Here is a 25,195-nt window from a genome sequence, read left to right on the forward strand (position 1 = left end):
TCATATGCATCCCACAAGCCAGGTTCCTCATCATCAGCATAACAATCTCTATAAATTATCTAAAGTAGCTTTTCTGTAAATCAGTTAATTGGAATTGTAAGGTCCCATATCTTGTGAGCTGCCTGATAAAATAATTAATGCTACGTATTACTGGGGCACAGGGAATCCCAGCTTTTCAATAGTACAGGATCATGTTTCTACCCATGGGGTCACAAGTTCAGACTGTAAAAGGGACAGTGTCAACTTGGGGAAAAAATTAACATATCAGAAAATAGTGTACCTATTATGTTAGCAAGTATCACCTCAGATCACTATAACTGAAACTATTATATGAAACACACTTTGATATTTTCCCCCAGTTTGTGCATCTGACATCATTGTCTCTAATTAGTTTCACCCCTATAATCAGTTAGGTTTCCTCTGCTGAAAAGATCCTTAGAAAGACCACAAGAAGAGCAGAAAAGCCCTTGTTAAAATTCTGTTTCAAAGGAATTTAAAAAATCTTCAGAACTGTTATTTAAGGAGTCTTCTAACAGAAACTGGATTTTTTAAATTATTCAACTTGCCAGTATCCCTTTAAAACTACCCAGGACAATTGAGGGAGTCACTTTTAGAAGTTTAGCTTCCAGTAACACAAATGTTCAGCCCAAGCAGAACTCAGTCTAAAGCAATCAGATCAGCAAACTGGATTTGAGGAGTTAACTGAATCCTGTATTCCTCTTTCACAGAAGTGCATTTCATGAAGTTCATAATAGGCTGAGTCATTTGAGACTAGGCCAGTAGATCCACCTCAGCTATTAAATATAACAACATTCTCCTGGTGACCAGATTTTGAGGTCATACTGACAGATCTTACCTGGCTGCATCATGAAATGTTACAGCTAACAACTAACTTCAGTTAGGCCCCCACTTTGTTTTGCTATCCACTGTTGAAACATTACTGGTAAAGGATTCCAAAAGAAAGCGTTCAGATAATTTGGTTTGTTACTAGTTCAGTATAGGATTAAATGGGTCACTCTCCAAAGTATGTGGTATCCTCTAAACCTGTATAAAAGGTTAAAAGTATTAAGGGGATCCACTCCCTCTCCATCACTTTGAATCAACTGACTGTTCTAGTGAGCATGTGCCATCTGCAACAAAACCAAAATCAGAGCCAGCTATCCATGGTCATTTAACTTTCTTCACTGATACTAGAATGTGAAAGTGCTGATCCAACAGCTATTTCTTATAAAATTGCAGGACGAGTCAGCATATCCAGCTGCACAGAACAGAAACAGCACATACATCTATCTGCATCTGCACATGTATCCCGTACATCGTCCTGCAATTAAGTGGTTAACAATTAGGATTCAAGATTAATTTGAGTTAGTTGTTGAGGGAAGTTCAGAGCTCTCTTGAAGCTATTGTTTCAGTTTCTCTGACTGCAACTCAAGATAACCATGCATTCGTTTATACCATGAAGACCATCTTTGCAACTATAGAGGCTAGAAACTTCATTTAAATTAAAAAAAGCTTAGATCTCAGACACAACAGCAAAAATCCATGATTTTTGTGGCTTTTCCACAGCATGGTTTTATATTGTCCTTATATATAAAACAAATATCCAAGATATTACAACATTCTCAGAGTGTGGTCACCCTCATGTGTCAAAACAAAAGCAACAATGAAGATCGCATTCACAGCCTATCACCAAGAGCTTCATGTCTGGGCTTGCACTTCCAAGCAGTTTTACTTCTCATTCATGCGTCTACAAACTGGCCTTTGAATACACTATGCTTTCATTCTGTGAAGATGTGTCTGATTCAAAGTAGGGTTTAAATAAGTTCTCCTGGCAGTAGTTTATTATTTAACAATTAAACACTAAGCCAACAAATTATATATCCAGGAAACAAATTTAAGAGTAGACAGTAACAAATGCACACATAGCACAATACTTACAAGAAGTAGCAGTAAAAGCTACAACAAACTGTAATAAAAAAAAAAAAAAAAAAAAAAAAAAAAAACAACAGAAGCAGCAAAGAATCCTGTGGCACCTTATAGACTAACAGAAGTTTTGCAGCATGAGCTTTCGTGGGTGAATACCCACTTCTTCAGATGCAAATATATTGTATGCAGCTTGGTCACAGACAATGCTGCAAATGTATCCAAGATGAGAAGAAATTTAGAAGAGAGTCCCAAGCTAATAACATACGGTTGCAGTGCTCATTTGATGCACCTCCTAACCAAAGACTTCAGTGTTCCAGAAATAAAGGTTAATGCTGAAATTGCAAAATACTTCCATAACAACCACTTTGCAGCAGCTGCTCTGAAAAAAGTGGGAGGAACCAAACTAACTCTCCCACAAGACGTGTGATAGAACTCAGTAGTGGACTGTTTTGAGCATTATATCAAGAACTGGCCTAATTTGATGACAGTTTGTGAACAAAATTGTGAAAAATAGATGGCACTGTCACAGCCACAGTTCTCAACATTGGGTTTAAGAGAAATGTTGAACACATGCTGAGTACCCTGAAGCCTATTTCTGTAGCCTTGAACAAAATGCAGGGAAATAGCTGTTTTATTGCTGATGCTGTTGAAATTTGCAAGGAACTGAGTGAGATCTTAAGCACTATCTCCAGCTCATTTTCTTGCAAATATTCTCAATACTCGGTACCAGGGTCAAACCTTAACTACTGAAGAAAAGGGGTTGGCTATGACATGGATCATCCTTCCATAATGCCAACTATAATAAACTTCAAACCTAAGGGTGAACCATTCAAGAAATATATGTTTGCTGATGATGTTTTAAAGAAAGTCACCCCAGTGAACTGGTGGAAGTCACTTAAGCACTTGGATTCAGAGACTGTAGAAGTGATAATCTCACTTTTAACAGCAGTAGCTTCTTCTGCTGGTGTAGAAAGAATATTTTTTTTCCTCTGCACTAATTAATTCCAAACTGAGAAATCGTTTGAGACCTGAAAAAGCTTGTTTTTCTTTTCCAGATTATGAACAAACAGGAAAATGAAGGTGAAGATGATTGAGTTAGCTGCAGAAGCCAATATTTTAAGTTTCTAATGTTGACCTGGCTGACATAGTCTATTTAATTTTTGTTTTTGTTTTTTTAAATATTTCATTTAACTATTTTAGTTAAAAACAATTTTAACAAAACAAACTTGAATGTTAAACTTGAATGTTTAACTAAATTCAAAAATTCATACACTTGTTTTGTTAAAATATATGTTTGCTGTTGAAGAAAAGAATCCAGATACATAACGTTGTTGTTTTAGTTAACTAAAACAATTTAAAAGTCTGTCTGGTGATGTTCTCCTCCTAATACAGCATGGCAAGAAAATCCTCCAAATATTAATGATTAACCTATTGAATTGGAGATAGTTCACCTTCCAATGACTTCATAAATATCTGCTTTAATTATCTTTGGTAAATTAAATAACCAAACAATAATTCATTTTCTGATAAAGCTGTAAAACTAATCTGAAAAGTTTTCAAAATAAATCACTTAAAAATGTATAGTGTGTACCTTCTAAAAATGAAACCTACATCTATCACTGAGTTGTGAAGAATATGTATTAAGGTTATAACAACCAACAAGAATGCACTTTTATGTAGAAATCCATGATTAAATCGAGTCTTCCTGACTAGTGATTTAAATCCATGATTTAAATCAAATCCACCCTGATAAGTAGGACAAGAAGTATGTCTATTCATTCATAAAGCATCAAGTACATTTACAGTACTATATAAGTGACAAAAAGACATTGCCAACTTGTTGTAAACATTTACACTACATCTCTGAATTGCCTTGTAACATTACCTTGATATTCCATTTTAATTATGGAGAGAAGGAAGCTAGTATTTACCAGATTTACAGTTTCAGTTATTAGCTAATCATTTTTAACAAAAAATGATAGAAACAGGCAGCAGGAGTCTCATCCTCAGCCAGTGTAAATTGTCTTAGCTTCCTGAACTTCAGTGGATCTACAGCAATTTACACCAATTGAGGAGTTCTCCTTAGATCACTAAATACAAGTACAACTTCTACAATAGCTTCTTGAAAGTACACAAGAAAAGTACCCGCCTTGACAAGACACTTCAGGCCAGGCCCATGAGTTCTTATGGCCCCAATCCTGCAAAGTCTTACATGCACATTATGCACTTTGAGTAGTCACAATGAAGTTAAACTGAAGCACTTGCATAAGTCTTTGCAAACTCTGGGTTTAAGAATGTAATCTGCATAAGTGAGCAAAAGAAGTCTATTCTCAGACCCCACTGCAGGAAACTCTGTTCTACATAAAAAGACATCTTAAAAATACGGAAAGAACAATGGCATTTGAGATAAATTGAATGAAAACTCTATGGAGGGGATGGTATAATGGGATAGCCTAATTTTGGCAATTAATTAGTTTTTGACTACTAGCGGTAAATATGCCCAATGGCTTGTGATGGGATGTTAGATGAGGTGGGATCTGAGTTACTACAGAGAATTCTTTCCTGGGTGTCTGGCTGATGAGTCTTGCCCACATGCTCAAGGTTTAGCTGATCACCATATTTGGGGTCAGGAAGGAATCTTCCTCCAGGGCAGATTGGCAGAAGCCCTGGGGGGGGGGGGTTGCCTTCCTCTGCAGCGTGGGGCACAGGTCACTTGCTGGAAGATTCTCTGCACCTTGAAGTCTTTAAACCATGATTTGAAGACTTCAATGGCTCAGACACAAGTCTGATACAGGAGTGGGTGGGTGAGATTCTGTGGCCTGCATCATGCAGGAAGTCAGACTAGATGATCATAATGGTCCCTTCTGACCTTAAAGTCTATGATTTTAAAAGTTACATTATTGCACACTAATGACATTTATGACATTTTACAGAGTTAACAAACAATGTGTGACTTCCACTGACCTGAAAAGTTCACTTTGCTAATGGAAAACATTCCCTAGCGAGCAGGGCTAATCTATCAATTTCTCCGGGATCTATATTAGAAAAAATGCTATTCTAACCCTTATGCTCAAAGAAAAACTTTCTGCTATGACTTTACAGTACTGTATTTCTCAGTCTTCAGAAAGCTTTAGTGTCTTTAATCCCGCTCAGCTTTCCCAAGCATCCCTAACAGTGAAATTATCAAAACTCTGGTAAATTTCATGATTACTATTTAAAAACCCATGAGCCACAGGAAAATTGCCAAGAATCATATTAGTTTTACTCTAATGATGCTTGTGAAAGCTACCAGAAGATGCAGCAATGAAGTTATTCATGGGCAATGACCACACAAAAAGCTTGAGAAAAATGTAAACCAGTGATGATGCCCAACTGCAGCAGCTAAGAGGCTTGGGGGGTGGGGAGAGAAAGCTACTTGATCCTTTTCAGCAGCCAAGCTGATGTGAAAGGAGAGGGAGGAGAAACAGGGGGTTCAAATTTATCTGCTAGCCAGGCCGATATGCCAGATGGAGCAGAGTCCATGAAAACAACCCAGGCAGGAATCCCAGAGCCCTACCAGCAGCAGGGGAGATGGGAGACCTGGACTTCTCACCTACATTCCATCTAGAGGTTGCTGGTAGGCTCCTGCACCTCATTTTTCATATCAGTCTCTAGTGTATAGCCCTTTGGCTAATAGGTATCTTGCATATTTTTCAAGCACTGTCCTTTCTATATGGCATTCTTCCTTGCAGAATAGTTATTTGCAAATCAGAACTGGAAGCTTTAGAAAACACCTATTCCAGAAAAAACCAAGCTATCCCAAAAAATATCATAATTTTCAACAGAAATGCCAAGGACAGAATAAGCATATATGGAGATATACTTATCTCATAGAGCTGGAAAGGAACTTGAAAGGTCATTGAGTCCAGCTGCCTGCCTTCACTAGCAGGAACAAGTACTATCCCTAACAGTGTGGTGGTTTGTTTTGGGGTTTTTTCCCCCCTGATCCCTAAATGCCCCCTCAAGGATTGAACTCACAATGCTGGGTTTAGCAGGCCAATGCTCAAACCACTGAGCTATCCCTCCCCCAAGCATATAGACTTTACTCCCATCTCAGGGTTAGACAGAGCTGACAGAGGTAAAAATGTCTGTGCCCTGTACACACACAGCTTTCAACATTGCTTTCAACACAGGAGTTCCATTTGTGCAGAATTACAGGTCTGATTTTTCCTGATTGTTGGTACCTAGCTTATTATGAAGGCCCTGATCAGGCAGGATGAGAGAAACAGGTATGGCAACTCTGGCCTGTATCTATCATGTGGAAGGACTACAATCTTCAGGGTTGCCAAACAGGCAAGGACCTTTAATCAGTACTAAACATATACTATAAATAAAAAATGAGTTATCATGCTGATTGCTCCTCTCCCATGAATTGTAGATATTAAAAAATATTTTCTATTATGTTATTCATAATGGTATTCAGGATTTTCCCCAATAATCTAGAAAAAAATGCATCTATAAAAACTCAGTCACTCTCTTCTGCACTTCTTTTATAACACAAATGGAGAAGTGAAGGTTGTGGGCAATATCTGTAGTAGCTGGAATATCCTTAGCAGGAAGAAAAAATGTGATGAACGCAATAGTAAATTACTGTAGCTAATACTAGGAGCAGCACGAAAAACATTTACTTCAATCAGTAAACTCAGGTAACCACAGAGGAAAACAGACTTGATAACCTGAAGTATCTGAGTAGGGAACCAAGCTTTACATAATGTTAATTCATAGTGTACTCTGGAAGGGCAAAAACCATTTTTAAAACACCCTTTCTAAAAACTATTTTTGCCTACAATTATGTGACAGGTTACATTTTCTGTCTAAAAAGCAATTTTGTCAACTAATTTATTCCAGATAAGGAAGGTTTTACAACTTTGTTTCTATTTTATTGATAAGTAGCTTTAGCTCAATATACACTAAAACAAATCCTGTAATATTGTTTTACCATAACCAGTATCAGTTCTTAGAGAAATTGTAGAAAAATAACTGGATTATGTTACCAGTTGACTTTCTCATCTTTTTAAATCAGGCAATTTCTTCAATGTGTTGTCTGCTTCTTTACTATGTCCCAGAATACTGTAGAAATTTTTTTTTAACCACTCTGATTTAAAAAGGTGTGAACCTCCCTGTCTTATGGCATAAAGAAAAAACATCTATTCTAAGGGGGAAAAAAACAACAATATCCATTCCTGTAAAAAAAAGTGTGTCTGAGGCAGCTGATCTAACTTCACAGTTACCCTGGTAACATTGTTTACCTCCTCTGCTTGCCATGAAAACTGCCTACAGTTGCCACAGAAAGAAAGTCTGTTTTGACGGAACATCAGTGGCCATATGTTAGAGTTCCTTTAGCATGATACCAACATTTTACATTGTCACATGCAGCTGATTATCTTGAACAGATTTATACCATTATGCTTTGAAGAATCAAATCCAAAAGAATACAAACTAGTTACACCATTACATGATGGCATAGATTGGCAGATGGTATGCTGCCAAACACAATTTTCCTTAATTCCATTCCATATTGAAAAGTCAAAGTTACATAGATGATGCATCAGAAACAAATATCAAATCAATACTTGTGTTTACACGATTAATTACTTAGCTTCTCAGAAAAAGAAAGTATAGTAACAGTCCTGCAATTAAATCCACACAGGCACATTACTAAAACTGAACATAAATAATGCAGGGAAAAAGGTGGATTCACAGACTTGGACTTCCATCTTAACAGGTATGTTTAATTTGCAGCTTTAGAACACCCAGATACTGATTTGCCTCCCACTATAATCAATTGCAGGCCCTCCACTGACTTCATGGCAGTAGGATTAAACCCCATGTGATCTTTTTAACAGATTACTTATGCTCAACTACAACATAAACCTAACTATACAATGTCCTTGTAGTCACATATGAATTACTGCATGTTTTTCCAATTCTGGTATAAAATAAATGTATATTATGTTAGATGCACCAAATAATGACAAAATATAAATCTTTTCTATCCATCCAGATCCTTTACAATTTCAATTTAGCACTGCTAAAATTGCAAATACATGGACCAATTTAGCCAAAACCAAGCTATTTGCATCCACAGTGCACTGAAATCATGAAGCCCTGCACTTGTTTCCAGTTACACCAAATTTACAAATAAAGAGAATAAACAATGACATTAAAAATGTAGTCCAACCAAGTCTAATCATCTCAAATGCTATTCAACAAATTATGGATGTCAGTCTCTTAATTATCCCATGAGGCTTTAATAAGATTTAAATACTGTGGAATGACACAGGTAGTAGAGAAGGAAGTTACAGCATTAACATTTTCCTTAGGCATTATTATTTTTAGCAAGGAAACAAAACAAAACCACACCAGTGTTAGAACAATTTAAACCAAGATACCCAGCTGATATTCAGATTAGGCAATTATGTGTCCTGTTGACAGGTAACTAATGAGAGGAAAGGAAATAGGAACAGTCAGGGGAAAAAGGGGGAGTAGGACTCTAATCTGTAGCTACCACTATAGATTGTTACACTTTTCCGAACAGCTTTAGTGTTTAATCCCATTAAAAGGGATGCATTATTCCCACAGAAATGAAGACCATAACAACCACTACCAAAACAACAAAAAAACAAGGGAAGAAAAATATCTGGAAGCAGCCAGTTTATAAATCTTTATGCAAATACTTTATGCATGAGAAGTTACCCGTGTATCAGTTTAACAAATCACCGAATGTCAGAGAGAGACACAAAGCTCTTCAGGATTTCTGCAGAAGCTGTACAGCGATTTACAAGCTGTACAGCGATTTACAAGCACCAGCTGAGCAGAGCTCAGACCCACAGGGAAGTTGTCAGCTAACTTTGGGAACAAGTCCCGGACCGACATTTTTAAACTCGAGGACCTGAAGTTGGGCCCCTAAATCCAGAGCTAGCGGCCCGACTTTCAGACGTGCTGAGTACCCACCGCCCCCTTGGCAGCTAGGGTGCTCAGCGCTGCTCCAGCCCCCTGGCCTGAGCGAGGGGACTCGGAACGGACGCGGGGGGCCCAGGGCACGTGGAGCTGGGCTTGGCCAGGCAGTTTTAGAGAGGCGAGGGAGGGTAAACAATGAGGGCAGGGCGGGGGGCAGGGGCTCAGAGAGATGGGGGCAGGGCAGGGTGCCCCCGGGGAGGAGAAGTTTGGGGAGCAGGGGCCCCCCGGGGAGGGGGGTCAGTGAGGCGGGGGGCAGGGTGCCCCCGGGGAGAAGGGGTCAGTGAGGCGGTGGACAGGGTGCCCCCGGGGAGAAGGGGTCAGTGAGGCGGTGGACAGGGTGCCCCCGGGGAGGAGAAGTTTGGGGGGCAGGGTGCCCCCGGGGAGGGGGGTCAGTGAAGCAGGGGGCCCCCCGGGGAGGGGTGCCCCCGGGGAGGAGAAGTTTGGGGGGCAGGGTGCCCCCGGGGAGGGGGGTCTGGGTGCCCTGCCCTGTGGGGGGCGGGGTCCCGTGGGGGTCCGGTCCATGGCGCCCTCGGGGGGCGGGAGCTGAGACAGCTCGGCCCCTCCCCCCAGAGCGCGTTTCAGCGGGTCCAAGCCCCGAAGGGCCCAGCCCCCCCTCGCGGAACCCCCACCTGCGTCCTGGGTGTGCGGGCTCCTCTGCCCCAGCGCAGCGCGGCGCCTCCTCCCGCGGGCGCACAGCGCAGCCGAACCTGCTGCCGGGGAAGAGAGCCGAGCGCTCGCGCACCACGAGAGCCCGCCCCGCCCGGCCGGGCCCCGCGCGCAGCCGAACCTGCTGCCTGCCCCACGGGTGGAACCGAGGGACGCGCCTCTGTTACCATGGTGACCGCGAGCTCGGCGGGGCCTAGGCGAGGCGAGGCGGACACCCGGCGGCGGGCGGGGCTTTGCCGCGGAGGCGGGCGGGGCAGCGTCCCTCCACCTGTAGCTCGGCAGGCAGCTCGCAGCGCGGCGAGTCAGGGGTAGGGAGCTCGCGTCCGTTCTCCTGGGGCTCGCCAACCGGGGTGGTGCTGGTCCGCCCCCCCGACCTGCCTGGCTCAAGGGGCGTTGTATGGGGCTGGGCCCACAGCGGGGCTGCTGAGGAGCCTGGCGGTGAGGCCAGACGTGCTGCTGCACCCCCTGGCTCCAAGTGGTTTCCATCGTATCCAGGGGTTACAGTTTGGTGTACGGTGACCAGACAGCAACTGTGAAAAATCGGGAGAGGAGGTGGGGGGGCTATAGGAGCCTATATAAGAAAAAGACCCAAAAATTGGGACATCTGGTCACCCTCGTTTGGTTTGATGGCTCGTAGCACCCCCACTGCACACGTTGTGACAGTGCCCTGGGGAAGCTCCTACGCTGAGGTGCCTTTTCTGGAGGCTGGGTGTTTGCTGGGAGTTATTGTTTTGGGTGTCTGGTTTCAGTTGGATACTGCAGGGCTCAGGGCGCGCTCGGGGCTGTACAAACCCAAAGCCAGGCCTGGAGAGCCCAGCCCTGATGGCTTTCTCCACTTGAAGCCAGCTGATTTCGTTCCATGCTGCGTACAAGGTTTTGCAGCCTCAGCCCCAACGGGTGAATATTTCACACAGTAAAAAGCGACAAAGAGTCCTGTGGCACTTTAGACTAACAGAAGTATTGGAGCATAAGCTTTTGTGGGTGAATACAGGGCCGGCTCCAGGCACCAGCATTCCAAGCAGGTGCTTGGGGCGGCAGTCTGTGTGGTTTTGCCCCCAAGCAGCGTGCCGAATTACCGCCGCGGATGGCAGGGGCAGTCCGTGTGCCGTTAGGGCGGCACACGCGTTTCCGCGGCGGCGGCAATTTGGCAGCAGCTTCTATGTTCAGCTATCCACGGCGGCGCAGCTTCTGTCTTCCGGCTGAAGACAGAAGCTGCCGCCAAATTGTCGCCGCCGCAGAAATGCGTGTGCCGTCCTAACGGCACACGGACTGCCCCCGCTGTCCACAGCAGCAATTTGGCGCACTGCTTGGGGTGGCAAAAACAGTAGAGCCGGCCCTGGGTGAATACTCACTTCATCAGACACAGTGACACCTTTTATTTATGAGGGACCTTTCGGCAAGCTTCACTGCAGCTCTTGCGATAACATGGTACAAATTATAGTACAGAGGCCTTTCCAATATAACTCGAAAGGCAGAGGAACAACTGGCAGGGGAGTCTGGCTCTTTGAAGCTGTATAAATTAAACCCAACAAAGGCACTCTTATTCCCAAATCAGAATGCACACATGGGGATTCAGACCAGAATAATTCAGATACCCCCTAGGAGTGTCTATGACACTCTCCTCTGCCGCTTTTAATTTCACGCAATGTTGGAGCGGTGGAAATATGACACTTTGCCATTAAGGAAGGTGTGGTGCTCTATAAAAAGTGAGTCCAAAGTAACAATGAGGCAGAGTGACACTCATAGGGTCATGAGTCACTGTAAACAGAAAATGTCTGCATTGAGATGTGGAGATAAAGGGAGAGTCCAACCTTCAGGATCTAGAGGCATGCTATTGAAAGGCCAGTGAGAGATGTTAGCCTTTTGTCTCTCAGCAAGACAGTTCTGTACCCACACTGTTAGAGTACCCCCATAAAGCAAAGACACTGAGCCAAATTCATCCCTCATTTGCTCCTGTGAGATGCCTTTGATGTCAACAAAAGTCACATCATAGTAACAATAGAATTTGGGCCTGTCACTAACCTGCTGCGCTGTCACAATGTTTCAGAACATTGAGGATGACATATCCTCCACACGTGTTATTTAGCTCTATATTCCATTGTTGTATTCAAAGGAAAATGGCAGCAGCAGAGATGCTCTGGTGTTTTGGTGGAAAGGTGAAGATCCCAAGTCCTGGAAAGACCCTGGAGTGTTATGCAAGGTTCACTCTGAGTAATCACAGATTAAATCCCAACAAGGAAGGCTGCTGTTATGGTTAAAGCACTTGTCTCAGCCTCAGGAGATCACGCTTCACTTCCCATCTCTGCCATGGGTTTTCTGTGTGCCTCAGTTCCCTATTTGTAACATAGGGATAATACTACTTTCTGTCTTGATTCCTCAGATTATAGACTCTTTCAGGAAGTGTTGTCTTTTACTATCTGTATGTACAGCACCTACCACAGTGGGGCCCTGAGCACAGTTGGAGTGGTGTAGTTAATAACTAAATCATCACATTATTGTTCAAGTGTCTGCCTCAGAGGATCTGAGTACTTTGTACATGAATGAGCAAAGCTGGAGCCAGGTCACAGAGGTTTTGGAGTCAGGCTGGAGTGCTACCAGCATTTGCCTACCTTCCATGGGTGGAGTGCAGTCGCTCATGTAGAGCGAAGTTCCACTGTCATTGTGTGGCATATGGAAAAGGATTCCTTCCTCTCATGGTACCCCAGCTCCTTACATAAATCCCTCCTCTTTAGGAATGAGTATTTTATTCATAGGAATTAACTGAAATCCCTGGATAATGTTAAATATTGAGTCCCATCCTGTGTACATAAATTAAAGCTGTAATTCCATACCAGAGTGGTGACAGCAATAGCAAGCGGATACTGCAACATGCAATGGACACAGACACTTGAACTTTGCACCCTTGGTTTATGATTTCACCAGAAATCTCAATGCAATTATATGCAAGTTCTATATAACTCAGGAGAACGTTACCCCTTATACAAATAATAGAACTAATTAATCTGTGCATTTCTGGTTTTTAAAAATACAGAATTTACCATCAAAATAAAGAACGTCTTAGCAGTTTAGGATGTACCAATGTATCATTGGCACCGCTAGTTCCTGTCCTTTTACCCATAAGTGAACTTTGTTTCTGCTGTCATAATAACCACACATAAAATCCAATAAATTATGAGTGTTTTCAGGTTGTTGGGTTTTTATCAACTTTGTCATACTTTACAGCCTGAAGAGAGATCACACAAAATGAACTTGTAAAATGAATAACATGAACTGTGATGGAGTATCAAACACTATTTCAACTAGGATCTGTTCCCCCAGTCTTGTTTCTCTCATGTAGTGTATTAGTGCCCTGCAGTGGAGAAATAGGTTAATTGCAGATGCCATAGATCCAAATACTGCCCTGTCAGTGACTGGGCCAAATACGGATCTGAGTTACACTAGATTAAAAAAAAACCAGGAGTACTTGTGGCACCTTAAAGACTAACAAATTTATTTAAGCATGAGCTTTCGTGAGCTGTAGCTGTAGCTCACGAAAGCTCATGCTTAAATAAATTTGTTAGTCTTTAAGCAGCAAAGAATCCTGTGGCACCTTATAGACTAACAGATGTTTTGCAGCATGAGCTTTCGTGGGTGAATACCCACTTCTTCGGATGCAAGCAGTGGAAATTTCCAGGGGCAGGTGTGTATATATAAGCCAGCAAGAAGCAGGCTAGAGATAACGAGGTTAGATCAATCAGGGAGGATGGGGCCCTGATTGATCTAACCTCGTTATCTCTAGCCTGCTTCTTGCTGGCTTATATATACACACCTGCCCCTGGAAATTTCCACTGCTTGCATCCGAAGAAGTGGGTATTCACCCACGAAAGCTCATGCTGCAAAACATCTGTTAGTCTATAAGGTGCCACAGGATTCTTTGCTGCTTCTACAGAACCAGACTAACACGGCTACCCCTCTGATACTTAGTCTTTAAGGTGCCACAAGTACTCCTGTTTTTTTTGCGGATACAGACTAACACGGCTGCTACTCTGAAACTAGATTCAAAGACCAGATTGGACCATTGTGATCATCTGATTTGCCCTCCCGTATAACACAGGCCAGAGAACTTTCCCAAAATAATTCCTAGAACAGATCTTTTAGAAAAACATCCAATCTTGGTTTAAAAGTTACCAGTGATGGAGAATCCACCATGACCCTTGGTAAATTGTTCCAGTAGTTAATTACCCTCAATATACATGATTCAGTGGCTGGCAGTTGAAGTTAGACAAATTCAGACTGGGAATAAGGTGTAAAATTTTGTCTGCTAGATTGAAGCACTCATCAAGTACTTATCAAGTATTTGTTCCCCATGTAAGAACATACAAATTGTAATCAAGTCACCCCCTAATTTCTTTGTTACGATTAAAAAATAAGGTTGCTGGATATCACTATAAGGCAGGTTTTCTAATCCTTTAATCATTCTTGTGACTCTTCTCGGACCCTGCTCCAATTTATCAATATTCATCTTGAATTGTGGACACCAGAACTGGACACAGAATTCCAGCAGTGGTCACACCAGTGCCAAATACAAAGTTAAAATAACTGCTCTGCTGCTACTTGACATTCCCATTTATGCGTCCAAGAGTCGCATTAGCTCTTTTGGCTACTGTGTCACACTAGCAGCTCATGTTCAGCAGATTATCCACCAAGACCCTCAAGTCTTTTTTCAGAGTCACTACTTCCCAGATAGAGTCCTCCATCCTGTAAGCATGGTCTATATTCTTTCTTCCTAGATGTATACATGTACATTTAGCCACATTAGAACATATATTGTTTCCTTGCCTCAAGTTTACCAAGCAACCCTGATTGTTCTGAATCCTGTCCTAATTTACCACCCCTACCAATTTTTGTGTCATCTGTGAACTGTATCAAGGATTTTTTGTTTTCTTCCAGTGTCACTGATACAAATGTTAAATAGCATAGAACTAAGAACTGATCTCTGTGGGACACCACTGGAAACACCTGCTCAATGAGGATTCCCAATTTACAGTTACATTGAGACCTATCAGTTAACAAGCCTTTAATCCATTTAATGTGTGTCATGCTAATTTTATATCGTCCTTGTTTTATAATCAAAATGTTGTGCCATACCAAGTCAAACACCATAGAGATGTCTATTACAATCAATACTATTATCTTTATCAAGCAAACTTGTAGTCTCATCAAAAATAGATATCAAGTTAGTTTGACAAGGTCTATTTTCCATAAACCCATGTTGATTGGCATTAATTATATTACTCTCCATAATTCTTTATTAATCAAGTCCTGTATCAGCCTCTCCATTATCTTTCCTGGGACTGATATCAGACTGACAATACTATAATTACCCAGATCATCTGTTTACTCTTTTTAAATATTAGCACAGCATCAGCTGTCTTCCAGTCTTCTGGAACATCCCCAGTGTGCCAAGAATTATTGAAAACCAGTATTCATGGTCCAGTGAGCTTTTCAGCCAGCTGTTTTAAAGCTTTTGGATGCAAGTTATTTGGACCTGCTGATTTTAAAATATCTAACTTTAGTAGTTGCTGTTTAACATCCTCCTGAGATACCAGCTGAGTGGAAAGAGTGTTATCACATGACATGACTACATCATCCGTTTTTTCCCAAATACAGAGTAGAAATATTTATTGAACACTTTGGCCTTTTCTGCATTATTATTGGTGATTCCACATTTCTATCTAGTAATGGACCAATACTATTGTTAGATTCCATTTGTTTCTAATAAACTTTAAAAACTCCTTGTCCTTAACTCTGCTGCCAACAGATTTCTCCTTGTATCCCTTAGTTTCTATTATCAATTTTCTACAATTCCTAGCTTCTGATTTAATTCATTACTATCAATTTCCCATTTCTTCCATTTGTATTAGTATATTTTCACTTAGGGCTTATCCACACTAGGGTTTTGGATTGCTAGGTATCTCACTGTAAAAAAAAACAACCCAAAACAAAACCCCACCTTTTTTTGCAGTGAAGGCATAGCAAGGGCCATAACTATACCCTGCACATAGACAAGCTCTGAGTCACTGGTGCTATGCCATCTGTGCCTGGCCATTACAGCAAACATGCCCCAAACAGTAAACACATTAAGGACTAATTAACTGGAAGGTTTCTTTTAATTAAGCCACTTTTAGCAATAATGCAGCGGAAAGGCCTGGAGCTTTTGACTTATGAGGTCCTAACCTCTATACAATTTTTTTTTAATTATTTTTTAGAATTTTTGGTTTAAAATGTAGAATTCAGGCCAAGAGGGAATTTACTCCTGTCCCAGTATAAGTTTCGGCACTTGAAAACATGCTACCACCCAACCAGCACTAACTACCCTTACCTGGTGACAATGGACATGGTTCCCCATTTGCTTCTCCCAGCTGCACTCCAGCATGTGCATCGTCAGAAAGAATTGGAAAGGCCACACTAAAAATCTGGAAATACAGATTTCTGTAGATTCTGCATAGATTAAAAAGCTACTGGCCCTCAAGTTTACAAGGACAAATGCAGGCAGCTGGTGATTTACTCCTGGCTTCTGAGCATAGATGTCTTCCTCTCGCCTTGTCCTGTTTGTAATATTTGCTGATAGTCTCTCTTTGCTCTGAGTGCCTGCAGCAAGAAGGCAAAGGCACCGCAGCCCGTTTAAGCCACTCTGGCAGACTATAGGGACTATAAAGGGGGCAGAAACAGCCCCTGAGAAAAACCTTCATTAAGAAGTTTCCCCACCTGGCATAGAATGGCCACAACAACCCTACGTCACCCCTCAACCTCAAGCATTAAGGGGTATACCGGGAGTCAGGAGAGGGTATGTTTGCAGTGCACAGCATTCTGGGTATTCAGGGCTGATGGCCCACAGAGGGCCTTTGCGGCCAGAATGCATGCGAGTGTCAGAATGCACAGTGTCACTCATTCCTAAATTAGGTCCACAAGATCCACAATGGCATGTCTGGGCAGTTTTCTCCCTGGCCTTGGCCTGCATTTTCAGCTTCAGTCTGACATCCCCTGTGTGATTCAGAAACAAACCCGTGTCATTTGGGGTCTTTACACACTGCTATTGGTCCTCAAAAGCCTGGTAAGCAGATGTGCACCATATACAGGACTCTAGAGAATATCCCTGCTGTTTCCTGGAAGGTACATGGTCCACAAGATACGCAAACGTGCCTGTAGATGGACCAGATTCCTCCCTGATGTGACTTGTTTGACTCACCTCCTGGGGCTCAAACCAGAGGGATATTTGGCCCTTTTGTTCTTTTTACTGTTAAAGAACCAGTAGCATTATTAACAGAGGCTTAGCACTTATAGAATAGGACTTTAGAATGTTCAAAGTACTGAATGTTAACGAATTAACCCAATTAATGTTGCAAGCCGCATTTTCAAGTGAACCTTTAGTTTTGTGTCTGTTTTAACTATAGATACAAATTTGCAGGTGCAATTAACTGCTGGCACTATAAGGCCTGAGAGGAGAGGTGCAAGCTGGTCACATCCATGAAGCAGGGGTGGGAGTGGCCAAGAAAACAGACCAAGAACCCAATGCCTGACTGTATTTCCCTGAAATCTAGTTCATGTGCAGTTGGCCCCTTTGCTTGGCATTTTAAAAATATCCAAAGGCACTTGTCCAGCTTGCAAAATAAAGGGCTCCAAAATTCCAGCATCAAACCTGGAGCCAGAAGCACAGTGAGTGCTCTAAATCCACTAGGGGCTGTTCCACTGACTCCTCTCTTGTAACTGTAGTGTTCAGTATTAAAATGCACCTGTCAGTAGCAGAGACCCACTTCTATTTAATCTGACACATTCGTCAGAGGTATGGGGACTCCTTGAATAGCTGGAGGCTCAATTTTAACACCAAAAGGGGTAGTGGGCCTATCTAACTATTGCCTGGCGTAGGTGATAATGTCATTCCAGTGAGGAGTCTGGCAATCAACACTATATTCTAATGTTCTAGGACCACCAAGCTTTTTCTTGAACAAAGAGACCCACATTTGGTTTCAGATTGCAGCTGTATTGCTTTTTGGAGGTTGGGTGCTGCTAACATTTGGAACAGTTCTTACCTTGTCTTGGATTTTTATATCCCAGGGACTTTGCCAGAGGAGGGTCATCTGCAAAACATCTGCAAACAGCTGCAGGTATTTACCTTTCAGGAGATGGAACTGTTCCTTTGGGCACTGCAACTCTAGCCTCATTCATATTGTCTGTCACTCAAGCTCCTGAAAGCTCCAGTGACACCCACAGGTTAGTGGTGGTGTCCGGCAAACTGAACCAATGTGGCTGCGATAATGAGTTCATGGATACATCTGCCTGTGTGAAATCCATGCTCACCTCTCTCCAAGTCTTCTGGAGCCGAGTCTCCCGTCATCACCCCTCCAAAAAATGAACAAACTACTTTCTGAAGCAGGATCTTCACCCAGTGGTTTCCAACTGCCTGTTATCTGACGTTGGAAGCTCTGTCATTTTTTGCACTGGTATAACTGCAGGCTTGCTTGTTTTTTACCCTCCCGCCAGTGATTGGCACAATTGTGGGACTGCTGATTTTTCCATGTAGTTTGGATTCTGCATTCGCTAATGAAATTGGTGGTTCTTCCTCCACATACAATGCTGGGAAATGTAAGTTTGGCTGGGACTACATGGTGGCTATCCTGGATGTCATACTACCATGTTAACTGCCAGTCATTGGCAGATACAATTTAAATAAGGTCATGTCCAAGATCTTTTTCTCTACTGCTATAGAAAGTATAATTCTAGTAAGAGAAGATGAACAATAAAATCCTTCAGTAAAACCAGTGTTTTATGATGGACTGCTCCATGGGTTTGTACAGATAAACAAAACCAGGGCATAGCCTTTTCTTACCCAACATGCACCAGGCCACAAGGAACCCCCACCTTAATGCTAGCAGAATGGTGAGCCAAATCCTCAGCTGGTGTAAATCTGCATAATTCCATTGAAGTCAATGAGCTACACAGCCAGTAGCTGAGAGCCTGACCCATTGTTCCCATAGTAGTTGGTAAACGTTGTCTCCTCTTCACCCAAGGCAGCTTTGTTTCATTCTTACAATGATCAGTTTCCATTGTCTGTGTGAAAAGGAAGGAATGAGCAAGAGGAAGCTCAGGGGTGACAGCACTGGGAGTCCTGGCAGGCAGACTCATAGAACAGCAGTCGCATAGAACACCATCTGGCTGAGGCTTGATTAACCAGCACTGGCAGACGGCATCTGTCCAGTTCCAGGTAATGATAGGGTTAGACAGCCAGGGCACCACTGGAGACCAGAAAGGGGCAGGGAATGGAGAGAAAAAGGCAGAGCTGTAGCCAGATATGGGCTAGGCAGTGGTGAAAAGGGGAGCAGATGGATCTGGCAGTGAAAAGAGAGGAGGCCGACTGTGGATGGGATGGGAAGAGAGATGTCCCTGGCAGGAGAGGGAGTTAAAGAAAAAGCAATGGGACTCTGAAAGTGGAGGGGAGAGGCAGGAAGTTCTGCAGAGATCAAACAGCTGCAGATCTCCTCGGACAGACACCTTCAGCAATAGCATCAAGAGGGTTCTTGCCTTTTGTCTGTGATTCCAGTTCACAAGCAAGAGGGCTGGTTTTCACCCCCTGTAACTCCTCCACAAACTCACCATGGGATCTAAGAGTCAAGCTGGTCCCACTCCATCTTGTGCGTTATCACCAGTAGTAAAGGCAAATTGGGACCAACACTGGTGCAGCTGAGGTAGCAAAGGTGCAATTGACTGGGTTGTAGTGAACAGTTGTGCTGAGGAGGCACCGCTGTGTTGCTGGGTACACCAGCGCCATGAAGAGCTCTGGATTTGCATGAAACTGAAAATCTCAATCCTTGAGCTACTAAAGCCTACATATGGCACAGACATAAGATATTTAGATCTAGTCAGAATACTTCTCACGATTCCTACCTTATTAAGAGGAAATCACACCTCTGAGGCCATCCCATTTCACAACAGAGTATTACTGAGATACTGATAGGAAACTGGAGAAAACACTGCACAACATGATGCAGGATATCATTAGCAGTAATCATAATGCTGTAAATATACACTGCGCTTTGCAAAAGAGTAAATGCATTCCCTGCTACAAAGAGTTGGCGCTAAAAGGGTTAAAGCAAGAAGTGCACTTTCAGAGAGTCCCAGACATTGCAATGATTTTAGATACATATTGGAGACTTCCCTTGTCAACAGTTTAATAAGCCTAAACATGCCTCATTGCAGATTAAAACAGTTTGCACCACTGCTAATTGCAACTTGGATAACACAAGCATGTGTTAGTTTCTCTCACACAGCAACTGTACAAGTTCTTTCCAGACTAGGAACAAAATATGTTACAGGAACAACTGGGTAAATCTTCTGAGATTTTCACTTTTGGATGATATTTGTGGAATTATGGTATGGTATAAACAATGAGTTGTTTTGATGACTATTCATCTCTCTTGATGGCGCAGTAATGAAAAACCCCTTTATAAATACCTAGATGCCCCCTTAAAAAACACAGAATTAACAAGAGGCACCAGAAGAAGCATCTCTGAAGATGTTACATTCCAGGATTCAGTAGCGAGTTCTATTTTGATTTGATGTCCTCTGACACTCTGAGGCTGTTTATAGGCAGAATTAACATAACACATGAATTGTGTGTTAGGGACACCTGTTGCTAGTACACTTTTAAAAGATACTCTAAAGCTTCTTTGGGTTCAGGGATCTGAGTCGACAAGTAGTTGGATGTTCTGGTCAATAATGTTTGGATTATTTTGTTAGCTGGGAGATTTATCCTCCCAGGAAGGCCAGGTGGGAGGTCTGGAGTGGTATTCAAACTGAGTGACGCACCAGTCTGCCAACGCCACAAAGGCAGGAGAGGAGGCAGTGAGTAAGAGCTGCTAGGCAAAGAGTGAGTGTTTACTTCTGTCAGGCTGTAACCCACCTTCAGAGCAGTGCTGCTGGTGCTAAGGCGGGGAGGAAGCTGCACCCATGAGTCGGACAGCACCAGCAAGATGCATAAGGCATATGGGTTGCTCCAGTGAAGTGCTGAGTGCCCTCAACTCCTATTAAAGTCAAGGGGAGGTGTGGCCTGACTGTGCAAGATGCTGTATGCCCCAAGGTCAGAGGTGCTTGCAGGAGACCAAGCCACAAATAGTGGCTGCCCACAGCAGGACAGAGAGCTTGGCAATACAGAAGCAGGGTGAAATGCACAATGTTTTAAAGCTTGGAGCATCACAGTTTCGATTGGAAGCATGTTAGTAACATGCTTCCCTGCAGATATTTCTGTATCTAGCTAACTGTGCAGCCCTCACCATCTGTAACTCTGTTTAGATCTATTTATATCTCAGCATTCACATGGATCTGTAGCTCAGGTTCCAAGCTTTGGAAAGACGCTAAGCTTGAGCTGTAATTCCAAGATGCACCAGAGAGACTAGTATTTAAACATCTGTCCCTTTCAGCATTATTTTGTGTCTATTCTTATCTGAATGTTTATTTTCACATTTTCCAAACAAAACATTTCCATCCAATATTTTGAACTCAGTCCATAGTGTCACTCACATACTGCTGCTGATGCAACACATCAGACATGCCTAAGGGTTTTATAATTCTATCCTAATCCAGGTCATTCACTGTCAAGATGCAAAAGCAGGTGATATGATGTGATAGTTGAATTCTGCTTCAGTATTAATCAGATGGTATCTCTATCTCCCTAAGCAAGTACATCATACAAGCCTCAGATGGCTTGGCAATTGGATGCATCATTCATTCAGTGTTCCTGGACAACTAAGAGATTAGAAAACCTCTCTCTTCATTCTCCCCTCTCCTGCCCTTCAACCTGAGCAACAACCCAAAGAGGACTAGACACAGCTTCACCAGTACAGGAATCCTACTTCATCTTCCAAAAGAGTACAAGGGAGAGAGAGAAGAGCCTGGTGATATCCACCACCTTTCCTTCGCTAATATTTGTGTACAAAGGGCCAGATCCAGAGTCCATTGAAGTCAGTGGAAAGACTCCACTGCCTTCAATGGTTTGTGACTCAGGTCCAAGTTGAGCAGGTTTCCACCTGCCAAAGCAGTCTTTGGGTGTTTATGAAGGACACAGGGTGAGAATGACAAATGTTTTGCATTTTTGCTAATCACTCCTGATCTTCACTAGCAACATGTAATTGTCTCACTGTGTTCTAGGAGGAGGCACTTCTAAGACGACTTCTTTTCTATCCATGCTGCTGAAACAGCTTCTAAACCAGTGCCAAAGCTGAACAGAAATTGTTGGAGAGAATTAGATCGTGCATGTGCCGCACAAGAGACTCGATTATCCAAACCTCCATTTCCAACCAGCTGCCAACATGTTTCCCTCTTCTACTGATTCCTGAACATCTCAGTATCTTCGGAGGTTTTATTAGGATTCAGCTGTATGTCGCTTTCCTGACATGCTCAAAGAGTTTTTTTTTTTAAAGAAAGGAACTCAGTTCAATTATTGATCTTTTTAAGTGACAAGACCCACCATGTACATTTGATCCATGAAAAGCTTTCTTGTCAAAAAGAGTTCTGACTACAGATTCAGGTTCTGATTCTCCACTTCTTTGATCCTGCATCATCATTGATACCTGTGAACAGTAAGACTGCATCCTGTGTGTAAAACATTATTCCATTTGATAACATTTGCACAGGTGTAACAGATGGCAAAAGGCAGCGAAGAATCTGGCTAAAAGAGATACAAAACTTTCCACAACTCCTTTCTTAGTGTCTCTAGTCAGTGAAAGCACAGCAATAAACAACAGCCAGGATTTTATTGATTTGAAAATACATTTAACCATAGAGAATAGAGTTTTAGTTTGTCTTTCTGAACAACAGTAAGGAACAATTTACAAAGAAAACCAAAAGCATGAGTAAAATATAACTGTGAAGTTGAAATATGCCAAGACAAACTTTAGCAGCACTTCTACAAATGTTATAATAAAAGCTACAATGCTCATTAATCTCATATAGAGTGAGTCCCAGAGACCAAAATGGCATCCTATGGGTAAAAGCAGCAATTTGTTGTAGGGCAACATAACGTTTAACACCGGTTCATACAGTACATTCATAATCCTGTTAAATTTAATTCTTTTTCCAACACATCCTTGTGATAAGTTTATCATTAATTTCTCAGATGTATAAGAGGTCTGTCTTCTAAGATTTCCCACTGTACTTAGCAAAAACTAAGCTTGGTACTATACATTTTAGAATTATATAGGTGCCAATCATGGGTCCATAGTGAAGGTAGAGTTACATTTTGTACATAAAGCAGGGATGCAACCTCTGTTTATGAAAAATACAGATTATTCTCCCCAAACTCTCAGCACTGACTCAGAGAAGAATGAATTTTCTGAGAATTTACAAGTAAATCTGTTAATTAATTTTAGGAGTAAATTAATTTGGTAAAAATGAGTCCCTTAAGAAATGTAGTATCCAGTGTCAGACCTTTTTATTTAACCCCAATTATCTTATTAAGGAAACAACACAGATTCTTCAAATTTCTCATACAGTTAGAGCTCACTGAGAACTTGTGCACAGACTAATATTTGAAGATTTTTATTTATTTTTTCAGATAAATGGTCATTTTAAACTATTGCTGAAAGTCCCTCCCTCTGCAGGAGCTGGAGATAAAGTTCTCTTACAGAGAATTCCATGAAAAATTGCCCTCTTTTGAATTGGCTGCTACCCCCTATTGTTCTGAATGGGAGTGAGTTCACATGCTGCCCTTAGCAAAGATGTCCACTGCCTCCATTCAGCAAGCTCCTGATGGCGCAGAGAGGGCAATTCTGAGGGCAACGTGGCTTCACGGTTATTGGAAACAATGGGCGGTGGTGGCCATTTTGAAAGCAGGCAATTCTTTGAGCTTTTCTAAATAATTTTATGTTCCAGCCTCTGCTGAACTTTTGGTTATGAAAAGTAACAGGAAAAAATGACCATTAATCCTAATTATTTCATTCCCAAACCAATCCATTGCACTAGATCCGCCCAACAGAAAGGGCACATGGGTGGAGAACGAGGGTGAAATGCGGAGGGCAGGAGGTAGACAGAAGCCGGGGTATAAACACGGGTTACTTCGTGATGATCTGTCAATGCACAACAGTCGTAAATGCAGCTTAACTAGCCAGTACAGTCTGGCTACTTAGTGCTGCTCCCAAAACCCATAATGCAGCTAGAACCTACTGGGAAGCCTGGCCCTAAAAGTAAAAATAAAACACTTAAGTCTGATACTTCACATCTTGAAATCATTAGCACTGTCACACTGTAACATTCTCTTTTGGCTTCTCGGTCAGTGTTCATGTATGAATTTTTAATATTTTTAAAGGAAACTCTCGACAAAAACTAGAGAACATACATCACTAATTTAGGATAAAATACATTACCAGGATGGTGTAACTATTCAAAACACAAGCATTATAAACCCAAGCATAAAGAAATCCAAATATGTTGAGCTATAGAAATGCAAGTTAAGGTACACAAACAACCATAACACTTGTCCTTAGTGACACCAAAAGAAAAAAAAACTAATGTGTCTTTAAAAATCAGTTTAATCTAATCTGGGACTGAAAAAACTAAAAAACATTTTGATCATTAAGGTATGTTTCTTGCATGGTGTAACTACAGGAGAGAGTTAAGGTGGTTTGGGTACCCTAAGTAGGAAGACAGAAGAGGCAAGATTCAAAGGGATGTAATGGAAGGTATTTGGGAGAGGTCCAATATTATACAGGAAAACACCATCTTTATCTACTGCAGAGTTTTAATGATTAGTTCTAGAAATAATTACCACATTTCTATATTGCTAGAAAATGTGCACTACATAAATAACAAATTGTGCTTTCAGTATCTACAAGTGCTCAAGAAATATGGGAAACATTACTAGAACTGCTGGTATTAGCTAAAATTCCAAAGCAGATAGATAAATCACAAGGATGCCATTTCTTCAGTACATTTATCAAATTTTAAAAAAATCTCTCACCTTTATCTCACTGATGAAATTGGTTCAGAGACTATCACTGGCTGAACAGGGAAGCTATAATACGGGAAAAACAGAGCAGCAACTCACACTGCATATTTTCAAGTCACTTAATTTTTTTAAAGAAAATCATATGTCATGTGTGACATGGGTTGTGGAACAAGGGCTCTGTATTCTTTATAGACTATCACTAAAGTAGCTCCCAACTCAGTGAAATCAGTCGATTGACAGAGCAAGTGGGGACAGAAAAGAAAGTCAAGCATTTCTGGAGCAAGAATGACATATGACAGTTTAAAAAAAAATAGTCGTAAGAAAAACTAAAGTAGGAGTGAAATTCACCCCTAGCCTAGGCCCACAAAGGCCTACGTACCTCTCAAGTGGGACTTAAGTAGCTTGTGCCTGTCCTCTGCTGAGAGGTGAATTTTACCCAAACAGAAGAGCTAAAATTATGCTGTCTACATTACAGCATCAGGAACAATTTCTTCCCTTGAGATGGCTTTTAAACCACCAGTAAAAATTATCATTAATATCTGTACTTCTATTGCTGTCTTTAGCTACAGCAAAAACAAAATTCTGTATGGTAAGAGGCTGCTAAAAAATAAAGGGCTGAGTAAGAGTAAC

At 41.8% G+C, this 25,195-nt stretch overlaps 2 protein-coding genes and 2 long non-coding RNA genes across 8 annotated transcripts in view; 3 read left to right on the forward strand and 1 right to left on the reverse strand.

Moving 5' to 3' along the window:
• The window catches only part of KIAA1671 (KIAA1671 ortholog), a 142,363-nt gene extending 130,868 nt beyond the window's left edge, over nucleotides 1-11,495 (reverse strand). For 2 of the 5 annotated variants that reach the window (XM_039504603.1, XM_039504604.1), the window contains exon 1: nucleotides 9,555-9,735. The gene's annotated coding sequence lies outside the window, so the exon portion shown is untranslated. Of the gene's footprint in view, nucleotides 1-9,554; nucleotides 9,737-11,402 lie in introns of those variants that run through there. The other 3 variants (XM_039504601.1, XM_039504600.1, XM_039504602.1) reach the window with 3 other exon arrangements.
• LOC120385969 lies at nucleotides 9,743-11,991 on the forward strand. The gene is made up of 2 exons (XR_005589460.1): nucleotides 9,743-9,899; nucleotides 11,705-11,991. It is a non-coding gene; the product is annotated as an uncharacterized LOC120385969 (long non-coding RNA).
• A 4,649-nt stretch (nucleotides 11,992-16,640) lies between these two features.
• TMEM211 (transmembrane protein 211) lies at nucleotides 16,641-18,371 on the forward strand. The gene is given in 3 exon segments (XM_039505419.1): nucleotides 16,641-16,743; nucleotides 17,602-17,652; nucleotides 18,084-18,371. Coding segments are annotated over 3 exon segments (390 nt in total). The 5' UTR covers nucleotides 16,641-16,692.
• A 399-nt stretch (nucleotides 18,372-18,770) lies between these two features.
• On the forward strand, nucleotides 18,771-22,570 carry LOC120385970. The gene is made up of 2 exons (XR_005589461.1): nucleotides 18,771-18,832; nucleotides 21,772-22,570. It is a non-coding gene; the product is annotated as an uncharacterized LOC120385970 (long non-coding RNA).
• Nucleotides 22,571-25,195: the final 2,625 nt, after the last annotated feature.

Source organism: Mauremys reevesii, linkage group 18, assembly GCF_016161935.1.
Source record: "Mauremys reevesii isolate NIE-2019 linkage group 18, ASM1616193v1, whole genome shotgun sequence".
NCBI classification, from domain to species: Eukaryota; Metazoa; Chordata; order Testudines; family Geoemydidae; genus Mauremys; species Mauremys reevesii.